We start from the raw sequence: 25,378 nt of genomic DNA, 5'->3' as shown, positions 1-25,378 counted from the left end.
ACCAGAAGGACTCGTTGCTGATAAAAATCGGTGTGTGATGACATAGTGCTCACAATAATTTACTTTTTCGCTTAACTTTTCATGTACCGAATAAAAATCTAAAGTTCAATGTGTTTTCATCGCATTTTCAAGCCATAGTTTTGTCACAAAAACTGTTGCATTAAATAGCAAACGTGCCAACACTCTTGGCAGTGCTAGTACACTGTGAGTAGGCTGTGCGGGTAGGATAAGAGCGAGGATATTTGTATTTATCAAATGATAGTCAAGCATTGATCATCATGTCTGTCATCAGAATAAGAGCCCCGATATTTATTGGAAAGAAGCATCAAGATCACCGTGCACTTTCACCACGCTGTGAAGATCATCATTATTGATTTAATCTATAGCCTAATAAACTGCATACTTTCCTGAGTCGTAGTGGGAGGAATTCACATCATATCATCGCGCGACTCCCAAGTTTACTTCCATATGATGGTTATTATATTAATATTATATCAATATTTGCGCATAAAGGCGTTTCCACACCATTTCTCGCATAATTCATTTTCTAGGTGTCTGTTCACTTCTGTCAAGGTCAAGGAGGAGTAAAGCAAAGACAGCTGCGCAAAGTTTGATATTTTTTTAAACTTTACAAAGAATGCAAAGAGCTTTGTTTCACTGTGAGATGAAGAGAGATAGCATATGGCTTTCTCGACGTTTCAATTAAGCCCACCAGTCATTGAGAAGTGTTACTTATGACACTTGCACTGTTGCTATTGGTGTAAAGACAAGCTGCCAATCATGCGTAACCCTGGCTCCGGTCAATCCCCACACACTGTACCTGACTGTCGCGTTGTGCGGGACAGAGCGCTGTCCACTTGAGAAGTATAGTGAATTTGAGCCACCAAGGCATTTATAATCCATATCCTGCCTTTGTTCACTTATATAACCGGTGAGTGTTTTTGCTATTTTCTCAAACCGTTACTTTTTGTTTGGCAATGTTGTAGAATTTGGCCACGAGCGCACATTGACACCTGACATTATGAAGAATAGTTTAATTTATCCCATTGCAATACGTTATATTAACTACACAATACGGTATACCTTTGTATAGGTTTAAACCTATGTACGGTATACTTTTGAATGGTTTCAACATAATTTCACTGTTATATTCAATTGCTCTTTTTTTATGCGTGACGATATAAAACAATTGGACAGGGGCACTGCGCGGTCTCCATTAATCTCTTAAAGCTTCTCTTAAACCGTTTCAGTTTTCCCCATCTGTTGGGCGCATTCAGAACCTGTCATAGCATGTGAAGCCATGGGGATTTAATGTCATTTTATAGGTACTTTTACTTGGGACACTTTTTTTCATGCATGCGACAAATGCACACTCACAAGCTATTCTAATTGAGGACTTTGGGAAAAATACCATAATAGGCCTAGAATATACTGTACTTCTGTTTCACTGTTTGTGCATGATTTGTGCATTCAGGCTATATTATTGGCAAACGCTTTGCTTGAGCCCTTATCAGTCCTCTTTGCTACTGGAAAGAAATATACGCCCATCAAATAATAGCATAAAGAAAATGAAGGAAGGGTGCACATTTAATTGTTCGCTACATTTTGAATACTGCTTGACTATTATCCGTGTGCCATTTTGAAAGCCATGTGTCCATGCAGTTATTGTTGTGGAAGCAGATGCCCCAGCAGATTTGCTGCCTGGATAAGTCACCAATGATCAGCTTAGGGCAGGCAACTTAGAAGGAACTGACCATCACAGTTTAGAGCTTGCACTCTTCACTATGTGGAGAGATTGAAAGACATGATTGTTCTGCGCAGGTGCTTAGGATCCAAGTATAAAGAAAAGGAAAGAAAAGCAATTAAGAGTCTGCATATTGCAGTATAGTGTACTTAGCTACCAAGTGTGATGGGGTGGACTCTAGCCTTCTGGTGCCCTTACACGAGATTTGGTTGGGGTGCTGACATGACTAATTGAGTGACTGTCAGTGACTGACAACAAGAGAAAAAATGGGTTGGGGGCCCATATCGCCCTGGGGCCCTAAGTGACCACTTATGACCTTATGCCTGGAGTCAGCCCTGAGTGTGATGTATCAGGCCAGGTAAAAAAAAAATGCGTTGTTGCTTAGGTCTTTCATTAGGTCTCACATTTTCTTAGACTTCTCAGAAGTGATGACCTAAGGGTCAAAAGGGTGTCCAGCCTAATTAGTCACACGTAGGAGGATATATAGCACACTTCACAATGCTGACCAAGGTTGGGGTCAGTGAGTACCATTTCAATTTAGTCTATTCAGGAGATTCATTGAAATTCCACTTCAAGAATTGATAAGCACCATTCATTTTTAATCAGGATTTTGTGCTTTTTTTAATTTAAATTTTATTTTGACTTTTAGTTTTCACCCGGCAAGGATTTTCCAGTTCTTGAATGTAATTGTTTATGCTGAAAGCTGATGCACAGAGTTGTGTGATGATGATGCGTGTTGTAATCAGCATTGGTATAACTGTCCCTATGCCACATGACAATATTGAATCACAAAGGCTTTTTGTCAATAACCTGTAGTACTGTAGCTACTACAACCATATCAGCAGCCCAAATGTTTCTACATTTGTAAATGAAGACCAAGAACTGTACTTCAGTTCCAAATATCACCTGTTTGCTTAGCTCTGTTTCGAAGAGACAGGCAGACACATTATTTGCAGAAGAATGCAGCACTCCCTATTTTGACCTGCTATTTTCAGACAGAGCTTCAGCGTACAAGCATGCAATGCAAGAGGCGTGGTTTAGCCAGCTCATTCCTCTATGTACAGTATGTAGATTCCTCATGGGAAGCATTGAGTGTTGTGTGGTGAAAGATGGCAATTGGAGCTCCTCTGGCATATTGTGTTGGTGAGGACTTAATGATGGGAGCATCTTTATCATGTTCTACCACAGTGCTTCCCACCCTTTGGCTTGTTGTCAAGGTATTTTCTGAGTAGCACCGTACCTCACCCAGCCTCAGTAATGTTGGGTGGAGACCGGAGACATTGGATGTGATATACATACAGATATAGCTCCTCATCGCAATCATTCTCTGATCTGACAGAATGCCATTCCATATGGACTTCATACAGTTGAGGCTCCTCAGAGGAAGAAGGGTAGGACCATACCCCTCACTGAATTTCATAAAAATAAAAATAGTGAAACATTAAAAACGTTATGCTTTTTAGATAAAACTATACTAAATATATTGGGGCGGCAGGTAGCCTAGTGGTTAGAGCATTGGACTTGTAAGTGAGAGGTTGTAAGATCGAATCCCTGAGCTGACAAGGTAAAAATCTGTTGTTCTGCTCCTGAACAAGGCAGTGTTCCTAGGCTATCATTGAAAATAAGAATTTGTTCTTAACTGACTTGCCTAGTTAAATAAAGGTTTAAAAAATATATTCACATGTCACCAAATAATTTATTAAAACACACTATTTTGCAATGAAGGTTTACAGTGGCCTCAGCAGCACTCTGTAGGGTAGCACCATGGTGTAGTCGGAGGACAGCTAGCTTCCGTCCTCCTCTGGGTACATTGACTTACAAAACCTAGGAGGCTCATGGTTCTCACCCCCTTCCATAGACTTTCACAGTAATTATGACAACTTCTGAAGGACGTCCTCCAACCTATCAGAGCTCTTGCAGCATGAACTGAAATGTTGTTCACCCAATCAAAGGATCAGAGAAGGAATCTAGTACTAAAAGCATAAGCTACAGCTAGCACTGCAGTGTATAAAATGTGGTGAGTAGTTGACTCAAAGAGAGAGAAAGACAATAGTTGATGAGTTTTTAACAAATTAATTTCTTCAAAATTAAGGAGAAGCAAGAGAAAGAGAGAGATAGCTATATTTGGTTGTATTTTTTTTAAACTTTCACTTAGCTAGCGAATGCAGGTATCTTGTTTAGCCTACACAAACACCTGGCTCAAACAGAGAGGGATGCTATGTTAGCTAGCTGGCTATGGCTATCCAACACTGGAACTCTTCCAAGTCAAGGTAAGCTTTTGGTTTTATTCATTTATTGCCATCGGGGCCCACCGGTGTAACTGCTAAACTGCTTTCTGACTGTGCACTGTACTGTATGATTGTAGTGGGTTTACTAATGTGTTAGTTCTAGCAGCTATGTTGACTATGACGTGACAAGGATGTAGGCTGTGTGTAGCAGTTAGCGATCATGATATGAAGGTTTGGCTTGGAAAGTTTTTTTTGCCTGGTCACAGACAGCTGATGAGTTGTGTGCTGAAGTCCACGAGCGAAGGGAAACGGTGACAGGAACGAAGGGAAAAGGTGAGAGGAGGAGAGCACATAGATAGTAGCTAGAAGGAATTATATATACATTGAGCAAAGTGATCATGGTGTTTTTATATGGCCACTATGAAAGTGAACTGTGTTTGCTTGTGATCAGGGGTGTATTCATTCTGCCGATTGTGTTGAGAAATGTTTCTTAAATGAAAGCAAACGGAATGAAGCAGGGATAAGGTTGTCCAATAGAAACTCACTTCTGCAACTGCTGGACTAATGATTACACCCTAGATCAGCTAGATGCAGGCAAGTGTGTGCAAGGCGGAATTGAATATGTCGATATCATTCACCTTAATTACAAAAAAATTCTCTCAACCTGTGCAGCTATGTTGCAAACTTTCATTCATAGGCCAGGTTGTAAAACCTCATGATGGGTAAAGGGAAAATTCAAGTATCATGTAGTAGCCTAAACCTATCGATGCTACATTGAGCTGGGTGAATGGAATATGAATGACAGTCATCCAATATGCTGTAATAGAAATAAGTCCATGCTCATTAAAAATATAATTCTCCCTCATCTTAAACGGCACCGACCGCCACTGACTTCATGCTGTTTTAGATTCTAGTAACTGCAAGACTTTGGTCTGACTCTCTAATTCTAGTTTACTAGAATTAGATTGTAGCGGGCTTTCCAAATACTGTTCTATCCTCATCTGGCCCTAGACTGAGAAGTATGATGTGGTGCATCTGGGTCTGCACAGATTAAAACATATTGTCAATGCCTGGACACAATGCCTGGACATCATGCCTGGACAAAATGCCTGGACACACCTACTACGGGGGTTCAAAGGCACCTTAATCTTTTGTCTTGCCCATTCACCCTCTATTTCTCAATTGTCTCAAGGCTTCAAAATCCTTCTTTAATCTGTTTCCTCCCCTTTATCTACACTGATTGAAGTGGATTTAACAAGTGACATCAAAAAGGCATCATAGCTTTCACCTGGATTCACCATGTCAGTCTATGTCATGGAAAGAGCAGGTGTTCATAATGTTGTGTACACTCAGTGTATATTGTAGTTAGGGTTGCAAATTCCCAGGTTTTTCAGAATTCCCGGTTAGAGGACTAGCAGAATCAGAAAGGAATAAGCAGTTATGTACAGACATTTTTTGACAGTATCTGGAAGACATCTGTTTTATGTTCGTACCTCTATGTGAAGAGCAGATGTGGAGGCTGCTGCTGTGTCATCCCATTAAGGGGGCTATCTGTCTGAGGATGTAGCCTGGCTGGAATATCTGTGGGGCATGGTGAGAGACAGGGGGGAAAAGTGTCAGGAGATCAGGGAGGTGCTGGCATGCCTTTTCAGGCCCATAGGTCATCCCTGTCACTTTCACCACACATAAGCACAACAGAAGCACTCCTGACAGAATGGGAGAGAGTCCATAAAGTCCATGCGTTTTTGCACCTTATGATGTTTGTAAGTGTGCGTATCATCGTATCAGTTGACTCAGCTTACATTGATATCTATACCACTCCCAATTGATATGGCGAGTTTGGAGACTCTTGCCTTGTAGGCCAGAACATTTCTGGAGTGAGATCTGAGGGGTTTGAATGCCGTGCTCTCTCAGACCAGAAATACAGCTGAGTGTGTTAGTGGCTAGACCAGACTCTTGTTTCAGGTCTGGTCAGGTAGGCTACCAGACCTGGGTTCAAATACTATTTAGGGTATTTAAATAACTTTGGAAGTATTTATATATTTTATATTTATGTACAACCTCCTGTGTCTGTGACATTGTGGAACTTAAACCCTTTTGTTCCTGGTCAAATTTGTCAAGTCACTCTTTTAATCACCACTGGCGCTTGTCCTGAATCCCTTTAACTTTCCCTCTCAATCCACAGTGAAGCTCTATACAGTGTATATAGGGTTGTACGTGCCAAATTATCACTTTTTAGATGCTGTTTTTAATCTAGTTCCTCTATTACCTTTCCTCCCCTCACTCTTTCAATTTCTTTGGTGCAGGGTCAGTATGGAAGAGGCAGAACTGATAAAGGACCGACTCCAAGCAATAATGGTAAACTGACCTGGAATCAGTCTGGTCCTCTTACAGAAAATCAACTTCTGAACAATACCTGTTTCAAGTACTGTAGTAAGATTCATAGCTATATTGTATCTGCAGGATAAGAGAAAAGTCCAAGAAGACATTGTTCATAAAAAGCTGGAAATAGACAAGGAGAAGTTAAAGCTTCAGCACTTAAAGGTACAGTAAGATAATGTGATGACGTGATCAAATTATAGTTTATCTTACTGTCATATAGTCAGACCACATCATTTCAACAACATTGGATGAATTCGTAAGTCAATATCTAATGAAAGTGAGAATTCCAAGCATCAAAGCTTTCTGACAGTTTGATATTTTATAGTCACTGCAGTTGAGCAGTCCATTAAAATACATATCAGCGTGTAAAAAACAATGTGTCAGGACACTTAAGCCATAATGTTTCCTCTTCTGCTTTGAACAGAAAAAGTCTCTGAGGGAGCAGTGGCTCATGGATGGAACGAGCAACCAAAGCCCACAGCAGAGAGAGACTTTGAGGGGAGATCGACAACAAACTAAACTCCTCCAGACCAGCATCCACAGGTACAGTAAGCCAAGACAACTCATACTCCATTTGTGCATGTATAAACTGATCTATGTTTACATTGCTGGTTTAACATGGCTGCCTGATCGAACATAGGCCGTATTATGTTGAGAAATGTTTTTAGCAACAGTTGGTTCAGTGTTATGTGAAAGTGCTTGTTAGTGTTATAAATCTTACTCTTTAAAACATCTGTACCGCTTACAGTCAAGTGTTGCTTTTAAATTGGGATGCCTGTTCTATTTATTTGATTTCTATGCTCAAGGGACAGTCACTGCATCAACACACTGAAGACAACATGTATTGGACTCTCTGTGGTGAAGGGCAGTCCATCCACTGTCCAGTTAGACCTAAATCCCTTAGATGTGTACCAATTTGACCAAGTGGCAGTCAATGCATTCCCTGAAAACCCTAAGGTGCTGGTAATAAGACAGCAGCAGAGTGATCTTTAGGTACCTAACGAAGACCACCTAGGATTGAAACATTTGTCATTATTAAAAGGTGGCATAAGGAGTGATGTAGTGTTTTGGCCTTCTTTGTTTCTTTAGTAAGAGAGAAGGACATCTACAAATAGCCTCATTCTGCACTCCCCCCTCCACTCAATGGACACTTGTTAATATTTCACAGAGTAGGTGCCATTCTGTTAGGGTGGTACCACTTTGGGATAGTGTCATTTGGACTGTAGGTGTCAAAGTGTCAAGGTTGTGCCAGTTGGCTGGGATGGCACAGCTTTGATGGGGTTGGCAGAGGAGGGATGCCAGACCCCAAGTCTGTCTGATGCCAGCCATGATCAGTTTGCTAAGTTACACCTTTGATGAGATTCCAGTCAGAACAGAAAGTCTTCAGAAGATGAGAAAACAGTCAGCTCACTGATTCGTTCCTCACCCCTACTCCGCTCGTCTATGAGGTGATATGACCTTTGACCCTTTTCGTCTGGGCTTGCAGGATTGAGAAAGAGATTGAGGCTCTGGAGAGGGAAGAGACAATGATTTCGAAAAATGAGGGCTTCATACTGAAGAGGCTGAAAGCTATCGAGAAAACACCTGAGGAGATAATAAAGGTACTTGGACAGTATGGTACTTATTGACATTGAGCTATTTCTGTCTTAGATGTTTTGCTTTGGCCACAATGAGAGTACTTTAGATGTATATCTAACACTGTTGTATCTGACATTTTTATTTGAGGTTGGTGACTTTTAGTCTCTTGTTTTATGTTATCTTATAGGAAGCAAAGGAGAATTTCCAAGAAGGTAAGTCCTTTTGCTAGCTTGCTGATTACGTTTTTCGTGACCGTAATTATTGGCACCGTTGACAAAGATGAGGAAAAAAGACTGTACAAAATAGATAATACAAATTGTAACCTTGGGACTCTATCTGTACAAAGCATAGTTTTGAGATATTGAGCATCAATGTTTTCACATCCCAGATCTCAGAACTGTTTTGTAGTGAATTCTTATTTCATAACCCATATCCACACCTTAAAGGTACCTAAAGTGCAGAGTATCAAAATCCTGAGACATTTGTGAATTTGTTTTTTAGGTGGGTGCAATCGCAGATAGAACCTTATGGCTCTGAAATGTCAATCTGGGTTCAGCAAATATACCTTTATTTCAACAAGGAACACAGACTGAGACCAAGGTCTCTTTTACAGCTGGGCCCTGCGTATACGTGTTTACACATACAGTTTAGGTACAATGATTAAGAAATTACACAAGACAAACAAAACAAGCACACATAACACAAAAAAATACAACAGCAGATTGTTACATTTACACATACTGTAGGCTATTCCCCTAATAGCACAATAACCTGTATTACCCAAAGCAGTTACAAGCAATACAAAAATAAAAATCCTCCAATAAATGTTTAAAATGGGCAAGGGGGACAAGAGTCTCAAGTTTAAGTTTGGTCTGCAGGCTATTCCATATGCAGGAGCGTAACAGGAAAAGGCAGCCATACCCAACTCCGTGAAGATCGCAGGGGCCTCAAGTGTAATCCATGCTTAAGACCTGTTTTTAGGAATTATAATTATAATGTTGTTAAGTGATGATAAATAAGAAGGTTGTTTATTCAGAAGTGCTTTATAGACAAACACGAGAGCATGTTGTTCTCGTCTCATGGACAGCGAAGTCCAACCCACATTTTGATATAAAACACAAAGTAGCATCCAGCGATTTAAGTGTGGATGCCGTAGCATGCATATAAATAATATCCCCATAATCTATAACAGACATAAAAGTAGCTTGCACAATTTGCCTTCTATTTGTGGAGGACGAACATGTCTTGTTTCTATAGAGGAAGCCTAGCTTGATTAGCCGTTTACAAAGTTCATCAACATGCATTTTAAAAGACAGTTTATCATCCAGCCATATCCCTACATTTTTATATGCAGACACCTGATTCATTTGAGAGACATCTAAGCTCGTAAGTGCAAGTGTATTTTCATCCAACTTTTTGGACCTATTAAAAATCATAAAATGTGTTTCAACTGTAAAAACAACCCTTCTAATATCTTAAACTCTGTCTCCAGCTGCGATAATGCTTGGTCAGCCGTTGAAGCAATAGAGTACGTGACAGTGTCATCAGCATATAGATGAATTTTACACTTTCTTACCTCATCACCGATATTGTTTATGTAGAGAGTGAACAGTAATGGACCAAGTATAGAACCTTGTGGGACCCCTTTAACCAACTCCAATGGCTCCGACTGGATGCCGTCGACTCTAACAGCCTGACTGCTATCCTTTAGATAGTCCTGAAACCAACGACAGGCACCCGATCCCAGTCCTATTGACGACAGCTTACCCAACATTATTGCATGGTCTACAGTGTCAAAAGCTTTAGACAAATCTATGAACAAGGCGGCACGGTACTTTCTATTATCTAGGGCATTAGCAATATCATTTACAACATGTACAGGGGCCGTAGTGGTACTGTGTTTAGGTCTGAAGCCAGATTGATTGCTAGAAAGAGTATTGTTAACAGTTAAAATGATTGTAGTTTCCTATTCACCAATGACTCTAGAATTTTAGCCAAACAGGAGAGCTTAGAGATGGGCCGATAATTATCCAATTCACTACCATCACCTCCCTTGAGGAGCAGTAAAACAAAAGCTGTTTTCCAAGCTTTAGGAATCTTTCCTACGACTAATGTTTGATTGAAGATGTTTGTCACTGCACTAGCAATGATAGGTGCCACACACTTGTGTAAATATCGATCCAGATTGTCAGCACCTAACGATTTCTTTGACTCTATAGCAGATAAGACCTCATCTGTGACTTTTTGAAAACCGGCTTACTGTTTTCCACATCAGGTGGGGGCCGAGGGGCTGAAACAATAGACTGGTCAGGATCATATTGGCAAATGTTTATTTGAAAAAGAAAACCAGCAGAAATAATGTGCTTATTAAAAACATCACAAATTTTAGTTCGGTCACTGACGATCCCAGATTCCGATGTAATTTGCTGTGGCAGGAACAGCGAGGAGGTTCCTCGTCTAAGTGAGTTAACGGTTTTCCAGAATTTAGAGGGATCACCAGCAGACTCTGTCATAACACCTAGATTTTGCCTTTTTTATTCCTCCAGTCCATTTATTTCTCAATTGCCTAAAAAGCAGGCAATCAGCTGTTTCACCAGTTTTAGACGCCAAGGCCCATGCTTGATTCTTTTGCTGGAAAAGGTTTTTCAAATCAGAGGAGAACCAAGGATTAGTTACATTTTTTACCCTAAGTCGCTTTAACAGGGCGTGTTTAACAGCCATGGAGGTCAAAATTGATGAAAAGAAAGAGCTCTAAAACTGGGTCCATTATGCAGTTTGTGGATAAAAGCTCTGAGTAATAAAGGTCATGGATAAAGGCTTGCTCTGAGTAGTGTTTATAGTTTATCTTTAGAATTATACGGGGGTCAGGGTTTTTTAGCCTGAACATGCAATAGGGCAGTGGTCACTGATGTCATTTGCAAATAACCCATTAGCTATATATTTGTGAGGTGTATTTGTTAAGATAAGGTCTATTAATGTAGATGTTTTCGGGTCTTTTGGATTAGGACGGGTAGGTATAGTTATTAGTTGAGTAAGATTTAGTTCATTACAAATTTCTTTTAATTTAAGCGATGCTGGCATCAGCCAGTCCAGATTGAGATCTCCGATAATCCATAATTCAGAGTTTGCATAATTAGACATTAACTCAAACAATTTGCATAGAGCAGATACCGGAGCTGAGGGTCGGCAATAAACTCCCGCTAGAGTTAGCGTTAATAGTGCATTATGAACAAGAACCCCATTTAGAACTAAGCATTCATAGTGTTTCGGAACAGAAGTTGAAATTGACACAGTGACATCTAGGTTGCATTTAATTAACATATATGGAAATACCTCCACCTCTGTCTGCTCTGTAGATATTGTACCCAGCTAACAGAACATCTGAGTCTGGAACAGAGACACAGAGCCAGGATTCAGATATAATCAATATGTCAGCCTGTGAGACCAGTATTTCAATCAAATCTAACTTTTGGATCAAGCTTCTAGCATTCAAATGAATAATTCCAAGGCCACTATTTTGAGAGCTCATATCAGATGGAGCATTCAAGGTAATATTAGATGAGCGAGGCTTCCTCGTGTAGCTACTGACGGGCCTAAATTGGATGGAGACTGTAGTGCTATTTAAAGCTGGGAGGGGAGCAATGAGTATTGTCTGATGTGGAATCGACCAATTCCGAGTATCAACCCCCATGGCTATATATTATCACATTGTCACGTCCTGACCAGCAGAGGGAGGTATTGTATCAGTTGTGGTCAGGATGTGGCAGGTGGTTTGTGTTTGTTAAATGTTGTGTGGGTGATTGGACTCCCAATTGAAGGCAGGTGTGTTGAGTTGCCTTTGATTGGGAGTCCTACATAGGAGTGTGTGTTTTTCTTTGGGGTTGTGGGTAGTTGTTTGTGATCACTGCTTGTTTAGCCTGTCACACTGTTGCCTTCTGTGAGTATTGTTTTGTTGGTTTTCATGTGGATGCTCTACTTGTTTCTCATCAATAAACATGAGTATCCACATTCCGCTGTGCCTTGGTCCATTCCTAACGACGGTTGTTACACACATGCTCTGTATGAGACTATAGTGAGAGCCAGGTTTGAGGAGAGAATGCCTGTACCATACCTATTGAGATGTAATCCATCCCGGAGAAATACATTCGGTTGATGTAGGAAAGCTGTAAAATATTCCATATATTATATGCTTATTGAACAACAATAACCTTTAAGCCAGATGTGTAGCTGGCGTATACGACTGAAATGATTATCCGTAGAGCGTGGAGACGGGAATGAACCTGAAATAATGAATTGTTTACCTGATTGAAGTAGAGTATGAATCAGTGATTTAAAGTCCTTTTTAAGTTGCTCAGATTGCTGTAGTTGAATATCATTTGACCCTACATGGACAGTGATAGCTGTGGCAGTAGGGTGTTCACTAATGAGTAGCGGTAACATACAGTCAATGTCCCGGATCCAGGCACCCGGGTAACAGATGGTCTCTGCTTTCCTAATAGAAACATTTTGGATCTTCCCGAGGCCGCGGTGACAAGCCATGGGCAAGTGGCTTCGTTCACCACGTTTTTGGAAGACTCTAGCAAAGAGTCAATCAGCTGTTCATCTTCTTTAATCTGATGAAGAATAGACACTCTACCCTCCAATTCAGCAATGGGTCAACTTCCTTCATACTGGACACAGAGGTATAAAAATGGTATCCACGAGTTAATCTGACTCTGGGGATATAGATAAAGGAAATAAAGTATTATTTTAATTTAAAATGTGCTTTAAAAAATAAATCTAACTTATGAAGAACCATCTAAAGATCAATTATATGTGACTAAGTCATTTTTGACAAAAATGTCAGATAGAACCTTAGGCCTCGAAATACTGAGCTACATTTATTTAATATTTATATATTAATACAATTTCTCACAGAACAAGCTTTTGTTTAACAAGTAATACTTTTATAAAGATAGGAATCCAAATTATGGCACCACTGTTCCCTTTTAGACAGTACACTCGGTACAACACAATTATGGGGAGTCATACTCTCGCGACTTCGATTGATGTACTAGAATCACGCCTGACAAGGCCAATGAAATCCGCGCCTCGCTGGAAGCCTCTCCTTCCACAGGTGATAACTCTGTGGCTCGGATTCATTCCTTCAATTTTTACACACTTCCCCTCAATGTGAGCAGGAATGATTCACGCTAAAACTTTGCGGCAACTAAACTGTCCCTTTGTGGTAGAGCGTGCTCACCTCCTGGACGTTGTGTGCTGGAGTTTGTATTTGTTCTCCTAGTTTCCTAACCACAAACCAATTAGTTATTATTCGGATTGCATGGCCTGGCTGTAGCAATGAGTAAAATGGTTAATGCAAACAAAGAAGGCTAACGAGCCGGGTTCGGGTTCGTGACCATGCCCAATGAATAAAAAGATACTCATGTTTGTTGTCTTGTATGTCTCCGATACCTCAGGTGAGTTTGAGTTGCGGGACACGGAGATGGATTGGGTCTTTGGTCAGAGCAAATGTCTTGTCTGCCTGGGCGTGGTGTATGCGGTAGTTTCCTGCGCTCAACCAGGATCCTGTGCACACTTTCGCCGGTTACAGTAGGCTACTCGAAGACGGGAGGCTACCCCCACCGCCTGTGTCTGACCATCTTCCCAGACTTGTCGATGAAGGGTCTGGTCCTAACTTGATGATCAGGTCCTATGTAGACTTTCAAGACCAGGCTAGCTATACTGAAAACAAGCGCTGCATAGTGTGCTAGCCATGTTAGATAAACCCTAGTTCGAACAGCGCTCTATCGCCGCAGCAAGTTTGAAAAAATAAGTCACTTTCTCTTTGGAAGAGCGGGGATAAAGTGCCTTCAGAAACAATAAAGTGCGCCTCGTCTGAATTTTAGCAGCCTCTGCCGCTCTTTCGGCACGGAGCGGGTAAAGCATGCCTCTGTTTAATGCAGCGCGCCAGAATAGTTATTCCACTGTCGGGAGAAATGTCTTGCATGTTAATATATGTTAATTGCATGCAAATTAAGATTTCATCTCTACCACATCCACAACGGAAGCACAATCATGGCCTCAGAGTCACAAGTGGAGGACTTCTGTGAGAGGTCTCTGTTATGCCTGAATTCAACACAAAACAAACGAGGAAGTCCGCTGCAGTGTTGAGAGCAGTTGTATGAAACCAATCGGTATGTCAAGCAAAGCTCTTAACCGTGCCAGCCCGCTCTTAATTTCTACTCAGTTCGACTCGCCAAAAAATGTGGCATCTGAACTGTGCGTCACTCATAGAGGTGAGCTAGCTACTATTTGCGATTTCTGCCTCCCTGCTAACGTCAGCTAGCATGCATAACTTCCAGCTAATGAAACTTATTAGCTTTCCCCCGGCATTATGGCAGCTCCTATTTCCAATTCCTGGACTTGGAGGGAGTGGAGGAAGCAGGGTTTGTGTGCACCTCCGAGGAGGAAGCAGCCCCTGAGCACTTGGTTCGGGTAAACCCCCAGAGAGAGAGTCTGAGCAACCAGTGTGCCCTTCCACAAAAATATTGCTATGACAACAGTGCCCCCACATTTGGTAGCAGCCAAACAGGGTAATACGTCAGCCATTGCCGGAGCCCCCTGTGCCCGTAAGGAGGCTGGGCTTAATGCAGGCTATACAGTCTCACTGAAGCACAACGTATATGTTGGAAGCTTGTCCATGTTTAATGCCCCCTCTGTTACCCCATGTTCCATGGTGTTCACAGGGTTCAAGGGGCATATTAATCCCCCCAGGGTAAGAGTAATAAGTTGGGCGATTCACTCTCTGTCCACAAAGGGGCACCCCTCCCCCATATGTGTCTCATTACTTGGCTTCAATTCTGATTCCTGCCTGTAGCTCACTAGACCATATGAGGTATTTGTTTTTATTTTTACCTTTATTTAACTAGGCAAGTCAGTTAAGAACAAATTCTTATTTTCAATAACAGCCTAGGAACAGTGGGTTAACTGCCTTGTTCAGGGGCAGAACGACAGATTAGTACCTTGTCAGCTCAGGGATTCGACCTTGCAACCTTTCGGTTAAACGCTCTAACCACTAGGCTACGCTGCTGCCCCAATCTAGTGATACAGGTTATGGGCTCTATAGGCGATTGGTTGTTGGTAGCGGAGTTGATGGAACGAGCAGGGTTGAACACAACCATACTATTATCCCACACACAGTCTCTGTGGTTCATATGAACCCCTAAATGAGCTGTCTGTCTCCAGCTCAACACTTTTCATTCCTGGGAATTAGATTCAATTACGAATCGCCCCTGTATGTTACCACAGAATGGGTCAGTTTTTCAGAGCTGTCTGTCCCATCCCCGGCTAGGTTACAAGACGCTTAGTCGCCAGTACCTATGATTGGTTAGTAGGGTAACCTGAATGACAACAGATTTTTCCCTGGGTCTATTTTTAATGCGTGTGGTCCAGCACTGGGTGCCAGCCGGTTATCGGAACACATCTTACTTCCTAAACCGAGTGAAGCTTGTTGTGACAACAGTACCCCCAAGTGACACTGCCAATTGGGGTACGTCACTGATCGCTAGAGCCCTTGTACCCAGAGTGAGCCGTGCTTTAAGCAAACCGTGGCACAGAAAAACACTGTTTTTTTCAACCCTAGGCTCTACAGGGTTCGTGGGTGTCAAAAGTGTTGTGTCTCCCTCATGTAAGTTCAATTGAAAGTGTCTCTTCTCCATGTTCAGACACACGGTTGTCAAGAGTGGCGGAAATTGAAAATTAACCGTTGTCTCCCAGTCTCGCCCCTTCAGATAGCACTTCACGGGAGGCGCACTGTCTGCTCTGACCATTGGCATGTGATGTTGGGGTACGAGCTATAATTTGTTGTGTGTGTCCTGCGCTTCTGCGGTATTATCAGGTCGACTGTTCCCGAGATCTCAGTGCCCGCTTTGAGGGAGAAAATATCCTACCTTCTCCAGAAGCAAGCTTCAAAATGGTATATCGTACACTGTAGTTGGAGGAAACATGGGAAAGTTATGCTGCTTTAAAAATTTAAAAACCCGTTGTCCCACTTAAAAGACAAGTAGGAGTAAATGTCCTGTGAAAGATTTTGAGGAGATTTTCACACTTAAAGAGTTCTTCCTTGTTTACCCCCATTCAGCACCATTCACACCCTCTTAAGCCTTAGCCCCACCCCACCCATGCATGCAAAATCATGTGAGTCAGCATGGCATTGTCCTCCAGAAAGAGGTTTATCTACTTAAACCCAGCTAAATTCAGGGCAGCAATGTTTTTGAGAGCTGCAGTAACAATTTTGCAGTTGTCCATAGCTATACTGAATCTTTCAAAAAATGAGCGATAGCAAATATTAGCTAAATACTGACCACGGAAGAGCCCATTATGTTATAGACAGAAGCCTGTGACAAGACAGACCAATCAGGGCTCATCTCTCGGCATGTCCAACCACTCCATTATCTCAGCCAATCATGAATAGCCAGGAAGGATCCTGTCTTTCTCCCTGTATAGCTCAGTGCTTTCTCCTTGGCTCAACTAGGCTGATCATTTAACATTTTTATGAATATTTACAGGTCCCGTACAAGTTTGTAATTAAGGCACATGAAAGTTCACATGTTCAAAAAACCCTTTTTTTATGGCCCTACTTTGAAGTAGGAACCAGCTTCAAACGCCTCAGATTCTGTAACAGGCCACATATAGGAAATGCTCGGCAGGGCCAGCATAGATCTTTGCGCATTACGAGAATGCTAATTGTCGTCTGTTTTTCTCGACGAGGCCTCGGAAACTCCTTTATGCATTTCCCCCCATGGAGCTGATTTGGCCCAAGTTGGGGAGGGTGCACCTGGAGGTCTTGTCATAGATTTTTGCAGCTTCCCTTTGGCCCAAGCATCCTTGGTTCGCAGAGATCATCCGCATATTGGGCGAGATCCCGTGGCAACTCCCGTTGCGCAGGGATCAATTATCTCAGGTGCACAGGCAGGTTTGGGTCCCCCGGCCAGAGATTTGGGGTCTGTTGCTTGTGCCCTGGTGGTGCGGTTCCTATACGGTGTGAGCCGTCTCAGGTAGGTTTCTTAACCTATTGTGCATTTGGGATTTAGCTTTGGTTTTGGATGTTCTGTGTTATGCCCCCTTTTGAGCCACTGGAGTCTGTGGATCTGAAGATCCTCTCCTACAAAACCTCCTTGCTAGTGGCTTTGGCCTCGGCTAAACACGTTGGGAATCTCCATGCCTTATCCATACACCGTTCCTGTACTAAGTTCGCCGCTGGCGACTCTAAGGTGACATTGCGTCCTAATATGACCTTCGCCCCTAAGGTCATGACTATGTCCTACAGGTTCCCAATGGTGTGCATGGCCAAAGAGCTCTATTTTCATGTCATCTAACAAATATAGATGTCTGAAGTTTTTTAAACGGCATTGGCACTAGGATTGGAACTGGTGCTATGGTCAGATGACATGAAAATAGAGCTCTTTGGCCACGCACACCAGTGGTGGGTTTGGCATCGAAAGAAGGATGTGATAAGCAGAAAATAACCCCATAACTAGTGTAACATATGGTGGTGGATCTTTGATGTTATGGGGCTATTTTGCTTTCACTGGTCCTGCGGCTCTTGTTAAGGTCAACGGCATCATGAACTCTACCCAGTACCAGGACATTTTAGTCAAAAACCTGGTTGCCTTTGGCAGGAGACTGAAACTTGGCCGCAGGTGGATCTTCCAGCAAGACAATAACCCCAAGCACACATCAAATTCCACAATTAAATGGTTAATTGACCACATAATCAACATTTTGCAATAGCCATCTCAGTATCCGGACTTGAACCCCTTTGAAAGCATTTGGTTTGAATTGAAGAGGGCAGTCCATAAGAGCACACAAAGGATATCAAGGATCTGGAAAGATTATGTATGGAGGACTGTTCTAAGCTCCATCTGTTCTCCAATCTAAAATATTTCAGAAAAAGGCTCAATACCATTATTCTTGCAGGGGGAGGGTGCCAGAATATTGAAAACAGGGGTGCCAATAATTTGGACCCCTATCTTTTTGAGAAGAAAAAAAAATATATTTCTCGGAGCAATTGTACTAGTATAGCATAATATGACTTTCCCATTTTGTTGAGCATACAATATAGCTCAGTATTTGTATTATTTATTTTATAGAGTATTTTTTGTTCATCTTTATCAAGGGTGCCAATAGTTTCGCGTCATGACTGTATTTGATAAAACATATTACATTATACACATAATCATTGGCAATACAAAAATAAACATTCCTCCTTTTCTTTTTCCAGAGCCAATCCGTATCAACCCAGCTACTCCAGATGCCCCAAAGTCCTACAAACCTCCAATCTCAAAGAAGCAGTCCTTTGAATCTAATAAGGACACACCCAAACAAAGTAAGAAACTTCCTAGTAACATTTATTACAACAATAGCATGTACTGTAGATCTGACAACCCTATTTTTATATAACTTCAACCCATCTCTCTCTCTCCCTTCCTCTTCCACACTGTCTCTCCTCCCTCTCTCCTCCTCCAGCCATGTTTGCCATGGAGATCAATGTCCAGAAGGATCTCCGTACCGGGGAGACCCGGGTCCTGTCCACATCCACCGTCACCCCCCAGGTGCTCCAGCGGAGAGGGGTTAAAGTCTATGACGACGGCCGCAAGTCTGTCTATGCCCTGCGATCTGACGAGTCTCAGCTGGGGGATGGTTCTAACAGAGTGGACAAGCTCAGCCCTATGGAGGTGGAGGTTCTGCTCAGAGCAGCTACAGAGCAGAAGAAGTCTCAAAGCGGCCCACTGGGCCACCAAGGCCATCAGGAATCAGTGTCTGCATTCTCCACCAACTGTGGCCCACATAGCCACCAGAAGCCAACATTGCCTGCATTCTCCACCACCAGTGGATCTTGGGGCCACCACGAGTCAGTACCTACATTCTCCAACCCCTGTGGCTCTCGGGGCCACCAGGAGGTCAGCCCTATGGAGGTGGCGGAGCAGCTCCGAAAGGGTACAGTGCAGAAGATGCCTCAAAGCGGTGCTTTCCCAAAAGACCACCGGGGCCACCAGGAATCAGTGCCTGCATTCTCCAATACCTGCAGCAGGAGGGCCTCAGTCCCCAACAAACCCCAACAGAGTCATGCTAAAGTCATCTACGAAACCAATGGGAACGGGTATCAGCAAGAGTCGTATAAGCGTGATGTCCTCTCCAGGAAGGAGCTCCACTATATTGATGGAGTCCACAACTCAGAGCTGGAGAGTCTTTCCTCCTCCCCTCACATTCCAGTCCATTCTTTCATTGGCAGGCAGGATGAGGAGTACTACCAGCCAAACAATGGGTATAACCAGAATCCTTTCTCCTACGGTGTTGAGAAAGGATTCCTCACCGACGGCTCCTACCATAACCCTAGAGAGAGCCAGCGAGGCGGAATGTTTTACGACTCATCAGTTGAAATGGACCAGAGGCCGTCCCCGATCTACCAGGAAGACTCGCACTTCAGTATCCTGAACACCATGGACACGTCCAAGCCTGTCACCGCCATCTTTATGGGCTACCAGACCGCGGAGGATGACAGTGGACGTGGCCTTGGCTATGAAGGATCCATCCAGGCCGAGCTTGTCGTCATTGGCGACGAGGATGGGGTGGACGAGAGTAACCCTCAGTTTAACACCTACACCGCGGATGGCTATAACAACCGGGGATACCATCACTGTCAAACTCAACAGAACTTAATCAAATACATGGGAGAGCCCACAGCTAATTTTAACTCAAACAATGCATCACCGTACACAGCATCAAGGAATTTGGTCTATCCTGGTCAACAGGCCAAAGAGTCACACTACCTGTATTCAGACGGACAGTCCGACGAGGATGGGACAGAGAAGCACTCTGCCCCAGGTATCAGAAAGATTAAAAAGATTAAAAAGAGAACAAAGCCCTGCTGCACGCTCATGTAACCAACCTACAATTGCTGACACTACTGTAACTAACAAAGTTCACTTTATATGCTTTGACTGACAGCACTTTTGAGGTCTTTCATTGGCTAGTGTGTTGAACTGTGTGCTGGTTACTTGGCTTCTTGCTGCATCAGTTTCTCTTTGTCGTAGTCATTGCAACACCGACTGACCTGAAACTCTCATTCTAATCACAATTGATCACTGCATAAATACATAGTGATGTTGTGTATCCATACGAGAGCTTGTTTTAATGATTGAAGTCAAACTCTGCCTTTCTCTAGTGGCTGAGAGGCATTCTGTCTCCCTCTGATGTCTGAGAGGCAGTTGTACTGTATCTTTGGTTCTCTTTTAATTATTTGTTTCAATATCTCACATGAAGGATTCACCAGAATCTCATAAGCTTGAAGAACCAATTACAAACGTCTGTCGGAGACAGACAGGTCGAGTGTCAAATGAGGTGAGCCCCTCGCCTCATACTAAAGACCTACTTGCCTGCCCTCTGGTAATTCTCACCTCTCTTCCTCATGTAGAGTACTACTCTAAGCTCTCCTTAGCACAACTTTGTTTTCCTGTTCAACTGTTCGTAGGTGTGCTGTGATGTTACGCCCCCAAGCGCAGGTTTTTCAGCTTTCGTCTTCTGTGTTGGGTGACTTTTTCGGGTAGGAATTAGCTTTTCTGCTTTTTCTTCCCTTTGTCTCCTGTGGTGACTGCTGAGATTCGGCTAGCTTAGCTGCAAGGCTTAGCTACCCTGGCTAGCTCGCTGCAAGGCTAGCTATCCTACCGACTGGTTTTTCTACCGACTGGTTTTTCTACCTGGAAGGGTACAATTACTAGCTCGCTCTCTCGTTTAGCTCAACCCACTACCGTGCCGCGTTGACTAGACCGACCATCCTAGCTTTCACTGCTTATCAGTCGAGAGCCACACTTTTGTTCATTGCAAGACCAACATAGCTTCCTTTGGCTAACATTGTACTAACTAGCTAGGCTACTAACCCACAAGGAAAATGCTAGCTACGTTCACATTGTTAAAGGATTGGTTTCTCCAGTTAGCACTGTGCTAACTAGCTAGGCTATTAGCCCACGTGGCGAACGCTAGTTATGTTTCACTTTGTTCTCAGATTAGCTGTTTTTTTGGAGCCATGGAGGGGGGGGGGGGGCTGCCTAATGGCTATTCAGCAGCCTGATAGTCTTGGGGTAGAAGCTATTAGCCAATCTGACAGTTTTTGCCATGATACTCCTATACTGCCCGCATCTGAGTGATGGAAGAGGGGAGAACAGGCCTTGGCTCGGGTGGCTGATGTCCTTGATGATCTTCTTGGCCTTCCTGCAACACCTGGTGTTGTAGGTGTCTTGGAGAGCAGGCAGTGAGCACCCAATTGTGCATTCGGCTGAGCGTATCACCCTCTGTAGAGCCTTGCGGCCGTTAGCTCTAGGCCCTCTTCCGCCCTTAGTGGGGCATCGCTGTCTGATTCCAGGGGCGCCATTCAAGGCTGTGGCCATGAGCCTTGCAGTGGTGGGGGAGAGAGCCTTGTGGCTCAACTTGACCAGCCTGCATTAACACAACCCCTCCGATATACACACAAACACACATTAGGTTGGAAAGGCTGGAGCAGAAGGCATTTAATGAAGGGGGCCTCCCTGTGAGGGGAGACCCCTCTCTCATCAACGGTTATCATATTGGATTGTGGAAGCTATTACATTGGCCTATGAGAGCAAAGGGTTACAGCCTCTGGAGGGCCTGAGGTCTCATTCCACCAGAGGTAGAGATCCAGAATTCTAAATAATATCACGGGTCTGGGTCAGATCTAATATGATCGTCGCTGGTCTCGAGTATGTGTAATTTTAACTGACCGGAAGGGCCCATACAGATCCAAATGTGACTGTTGCAGTAGAGAGAGAAAGAAAAGTTGATGTTGTTTATGCTGCTGCTCCTGCTTTTCACCAGAGTGGAGCGTAGCGCACGTAGCTTGATGTTGGCCAATCATAAGTCATCAAAGCGGCAATAGGCTACGGTCATAGAGCCTCGCTCCATGTGTGGCAAAAGTTAGGAGATCTCTAAGAAATGGAAGATGTAATTAAAATGACTGAATTAAAAGTTAAAGGAGAAGGATAGGCTACAACGACCAAGAGCCAACAGACAGCTACTTAATATTCTGAATGGAGTTATTATAACAGTAGGATGAGAAAGTGCATGCACTCAGATAGCCTAGCTAGTTACCGTTAGCTAGCTTCACTAGCTTCTCCCGGTTTGATACAGTCTAAGACAGGTACTACGTAATAATGTTTGATGATAAATAACCTAGCTATGGCAGTTATTAGTCTACTATAGCACGAGTCAGCTTGGTTAGTTTGGCAGGTTGCTGTCCCTCGTCTCTCCCTCCCTGCTCCCCATGTCACTCACTCACAGTACGGCCCACCTCTCTCCCTCCTCTTGCACTTTATCAGCTCCGGTTAATAAAGTAGCTTAAAAAATAACTTTTGCTGCTGCTTCCCTCTCTCGAACCGGGTCTGGATCCGACCATGTCTAAATGGAACAGGTCTAGTTTTCCTCGGGTCCCTTTGGAACGTGTCTCTATATTTTTTAAATGCATTTATGCATAGCGGGTCTGGGTGGGAAAGCCCCAGGTCCACTTCGGAATGGGTCCAACTTTTTGGACCTCTAACCAGAGGTATGGCTACTTTTTGGGTGCTGTTCAAGGGCATCTCCTTACAGGAGATTTGCGATGCAGCTCGTTGGGCATCCCTTCATAATTTGACCTGTCTCTCTCCGACAGACGTGTTTGATTGGTTCTTAGAGCTAATGAGATTCCGGTGAATCCCGCGTGATATATCTCACTCATAATATCAGAGAACCGGGGTTACGCAAGTAGCCTTAAGTTTCCTACGTGATGCCAAAGGGTTCTTGACTGCTTGTATAATATGTAAAATATGATTTGATATTTTTTATGTTTATTCCTTTTGGGGAACAAAGATAAAATTGACTTTTTTACTGACATATTGTAAATCACTAGTGTGAATGTATATTGCAAATCAAATTACGCTCTGACTAAATAATTGTTTTGTACTAATTTAATATTAATTATTTGTATGTGTGTTTTCTAGAATCTCTTTTCTACATTACAATGCTGGTATGCCATGACTGTCTTCTGTATACTTACTGTAGTATGCATGATTGCTTGCCCCGTAACTTAAACAATAATTGATTCATTATTAGCTGGCTTACTCCTCTTGTGTAACAATGATCTGTTTGATTGTGTGAGTGCGTGTGTGTGTGTGTGTGTGTGTGTGTGTGCTACTGAACTATTTTTGTGTATTTGTTCAATGTTTGCTTTATTTATCATTAATGCATGTCATCACACTGACACTACACACACACACACAACCATGTGTCCAACAACACACCCCATGTGACAGACAGTGCTAACAACCTCTGTCATAATCGTTCTGAGCACACAGACAGACAGTGGACGGTCGTGACCTTAACGGTCCAGACATCAATCAGATCATTAGACACGGATGTCTCCCGAACTAATAGGCTTTTGACACAACTGAGGACATACACCAATCTTAGCTCACTAGTCGTGTGGTTGGTTCATACAGTCTTTTTCCTAACAACTGTGTCTGCTTGGTGAGTAGGCTATGGGAAGGTGGGTATCACCAAACTTCACAGAAAGAGCTGGGGTGCGTTCAGTTCTCTTCAACGTTTACTACATTGCGTGACCGTGTGGTCAATATGCCCCACCATATGGTAACTGCCCTCTGGGCCACCATAATCACAACCTGTTTTTAACTGGGCTCTTCTACCATTTCCGTTGAATTCAACGTTGCACACCGTTCTGTCGTACTGAACACAACCCTGTCCCATACTTTTGTCATGAGGTTATTTTCAGGAGTCACATTAATATAAACATAGCGCAACTAATCTGAAGTAGTCCTAACTGATGTGATATGAGGTGATATGGTAAATGTGTTTAATTTTATTTTACATTCCCCACAGCTTCAAGTACAAGTATGGAGAAACCTGAACAGTTGGTGTAAAAATACACCATGCAAGACTCAGCAACCCCACAAGTTCCATGACAAGAGAAGAAGAAAACCAACTTTGCACAAAACATTCAACTAACAGTAAAATGCTTCTGAGATGGCATCAATAGCTAAAACCAGAGCCTTGTATTTGGATAATTCTCAATATATTCACAATATAAGGATGTGGCTAATACTGTAAGACATATGTTTGCTCATAACGTTTCTTTACACAGCTGAATACATACCAATGATGTCATTTAGAGAGAAAGAAACCAGCCGGAAAGTAGACTTTTGAAATGAATCTATGATCTTAAATGTTAAAGGTTCCTGAAGATATAAGTGCCTCTGATGTTTACTGTACTCTCTAGCCTTTTATGCTGCTGTTGGCTACTAGTCAGCACTTTTGATATGCTAATAAACCTTTATGGAGTGCCTCAATGTAATATGCCGTTGAAACTGTAATAGTCAATGCTAACAAAATAATTAAAAAGCTAATTGTCAGACAACTGGGTGTTTTACTGTTGTTATACTACAAAGGCAATGAAACGGAGCTTTTCTTGAGTCCCTTGATATAGGCGTTTGATTTAAATAGGATGTGGTTATGAGACATTAACTTTAAGCATAAGGGATGACGCTCCTCGTATATGTCAATATCCATTTTAAAATACTGTACAGAAATCTAGAATGACTTTTAGTACCCCACTGTCTCTTACTGAGCAATATATTTATCTTCACTGACCTTATATAGGAAAGATAAAATGTGACGCTAGAGAAAATCCATATTCAGGACATTTTGTGACTCTTCTACCATTCAAAATCCCTGACAGGAGTAGCTCAGCTAGCTGTGTAGGAGGCTGTGTGGGGGAGTAGCTAACAGCTAGCTGTGTAGGAGGCTGTGTGGGGAAGTCTTTGTATTCATCCCAGCTGTTGGTGACATGCCTGTAACACCACATCAAATAGTATGTGTGTGTGTGTGTGTGTAACAACTGTCACCAAAACTGCTGTCGTGTGATTGGCTGATTCCCACGTACCCGATTTGTGATTTGTGTCGCTGCCTGCCGCTGTGGCGTGTGTGTGTGTGTGTGTGTGTGTGTGTGTGTGTGTGTGTGTGTGTGTGTGTGTGTGTGTGTGTGTGTGTGTGTGTGTGTGTGTCAGACATATACAGACAAGCACACTCCACTTCATCACTCCACCACTGGACCAGCCCAAACCCGGATCACCGTGGAAACACCCAGAGAGGTAAGAGAGCAGCAGCACAACACTCACTTTGTATCTATGACGTTTGGTCATGACCTAGTTATTCAGCATCAGGCTGAGAATCATTACAGGCACTTTAGAGACAGTGACCAAAGTAGGAAGTTCATTAAATTGCTTTGCACTTTACAGTTTTGTAGAAATTATTAACCGTTCAGAGTATTGAGTAAATACTTCTGCCGCAGTGTTCTGAAAGGCAAAAAGAGTGATAAAGATTGATGGAGACAAAGAGAAACAGG

The 25,378-nt window shown here is 42.7% G+C and overlaps 1 protein-coding gene across 3 annotated transcripts; it reads left to right on the top strand.

The window, feature by feature from the left end:
- Positions 1–654: 654 nt before the first annotated feature.
- On the top strand, positions 655–24,391 carry palmda (palmdelphin a). 3 transcript variants are annotated; one of them, XM_029704497.1, is made up of 11 exons: positions 655–931; positions 6,279–6,330; positions 6,436–6,516; positions 6,779–6,897; positions 7,841–7,955; positions 8,120–8,144; positions 18,197–18,301; positions 18,442–19,800; positions 20,239–20,316; positions 20,447–20,518; positions 23,857–24,391. In XM_029704497.1, exons 2-9 carry the CDS (start codon positions 6,286–6,288, stop codon positions 20,256–20,258), a joined length of 1,869 nt encoding a protein of 622 aa, XP_029560357.1. In that variant the 5' UTR covers positions 655–931; positions 6,279–6,285; the 3' UTR covers positions 20,259–20,316; positions 20,447–20,518; positions 23,857–24,391. The 3 variants fall into 3 exon arrangements, with proteins under 3 accessions (XP_029560357.1, XP_029560358.1, XP_029560356.1); XM_029704498.1 differs by lacking the exon at positions 20,447–20,518; XM_029704496.1 differs by lacking the exons at positions 20,239–20,316; positions 20,447–20,518 and having other exon boundaries at positions 656–931.
- Positions 24,392–25,378: the final 987 nt, after the last annotated feature.

This window comes from Salmo trutta, chromosome 21 (assembly GCF_901001165.1).
Source record: "Salmo trutta chromosome 21, fSalTru1.1, whole genome shotgun sequence".
NCBI classification, from domain to species: Eukaryota; Metazoa; Chordata; class Actinopteri; order Salmoniformes; family Salmonidae; genus Salmo; species Salmo trutta.
Note: the sequence above shows the minus strand (reverse complement) of the source record. Positions and strands in the feature narration are given on the sequence as shown.

Excerpts from the sequence above, each read along its gene's own strand:
- palmda (XM_029704496.1), top strand. The coding sequence starts at position 6,286 with ATGGAAGAGGCAGAACTGATAAAGGACCGACTCCAAGCAATAATG. Across the intron at positions 6,331-6,435 it reads ACCGACTCCAAGCAATAATG|GATAAGAGAAAAGTCCAAGA; the intron begins GTAAACTGACCT and ends TTGTATCTGCAG. Across the intron at positions 19,801-23,856 it reads AGAGAAGCACTCTGCCCCAG|CTTCAAGTACAAGTATGGAG; the intron begins GTATCAGAAAGA and ends CATTCCCCACAG.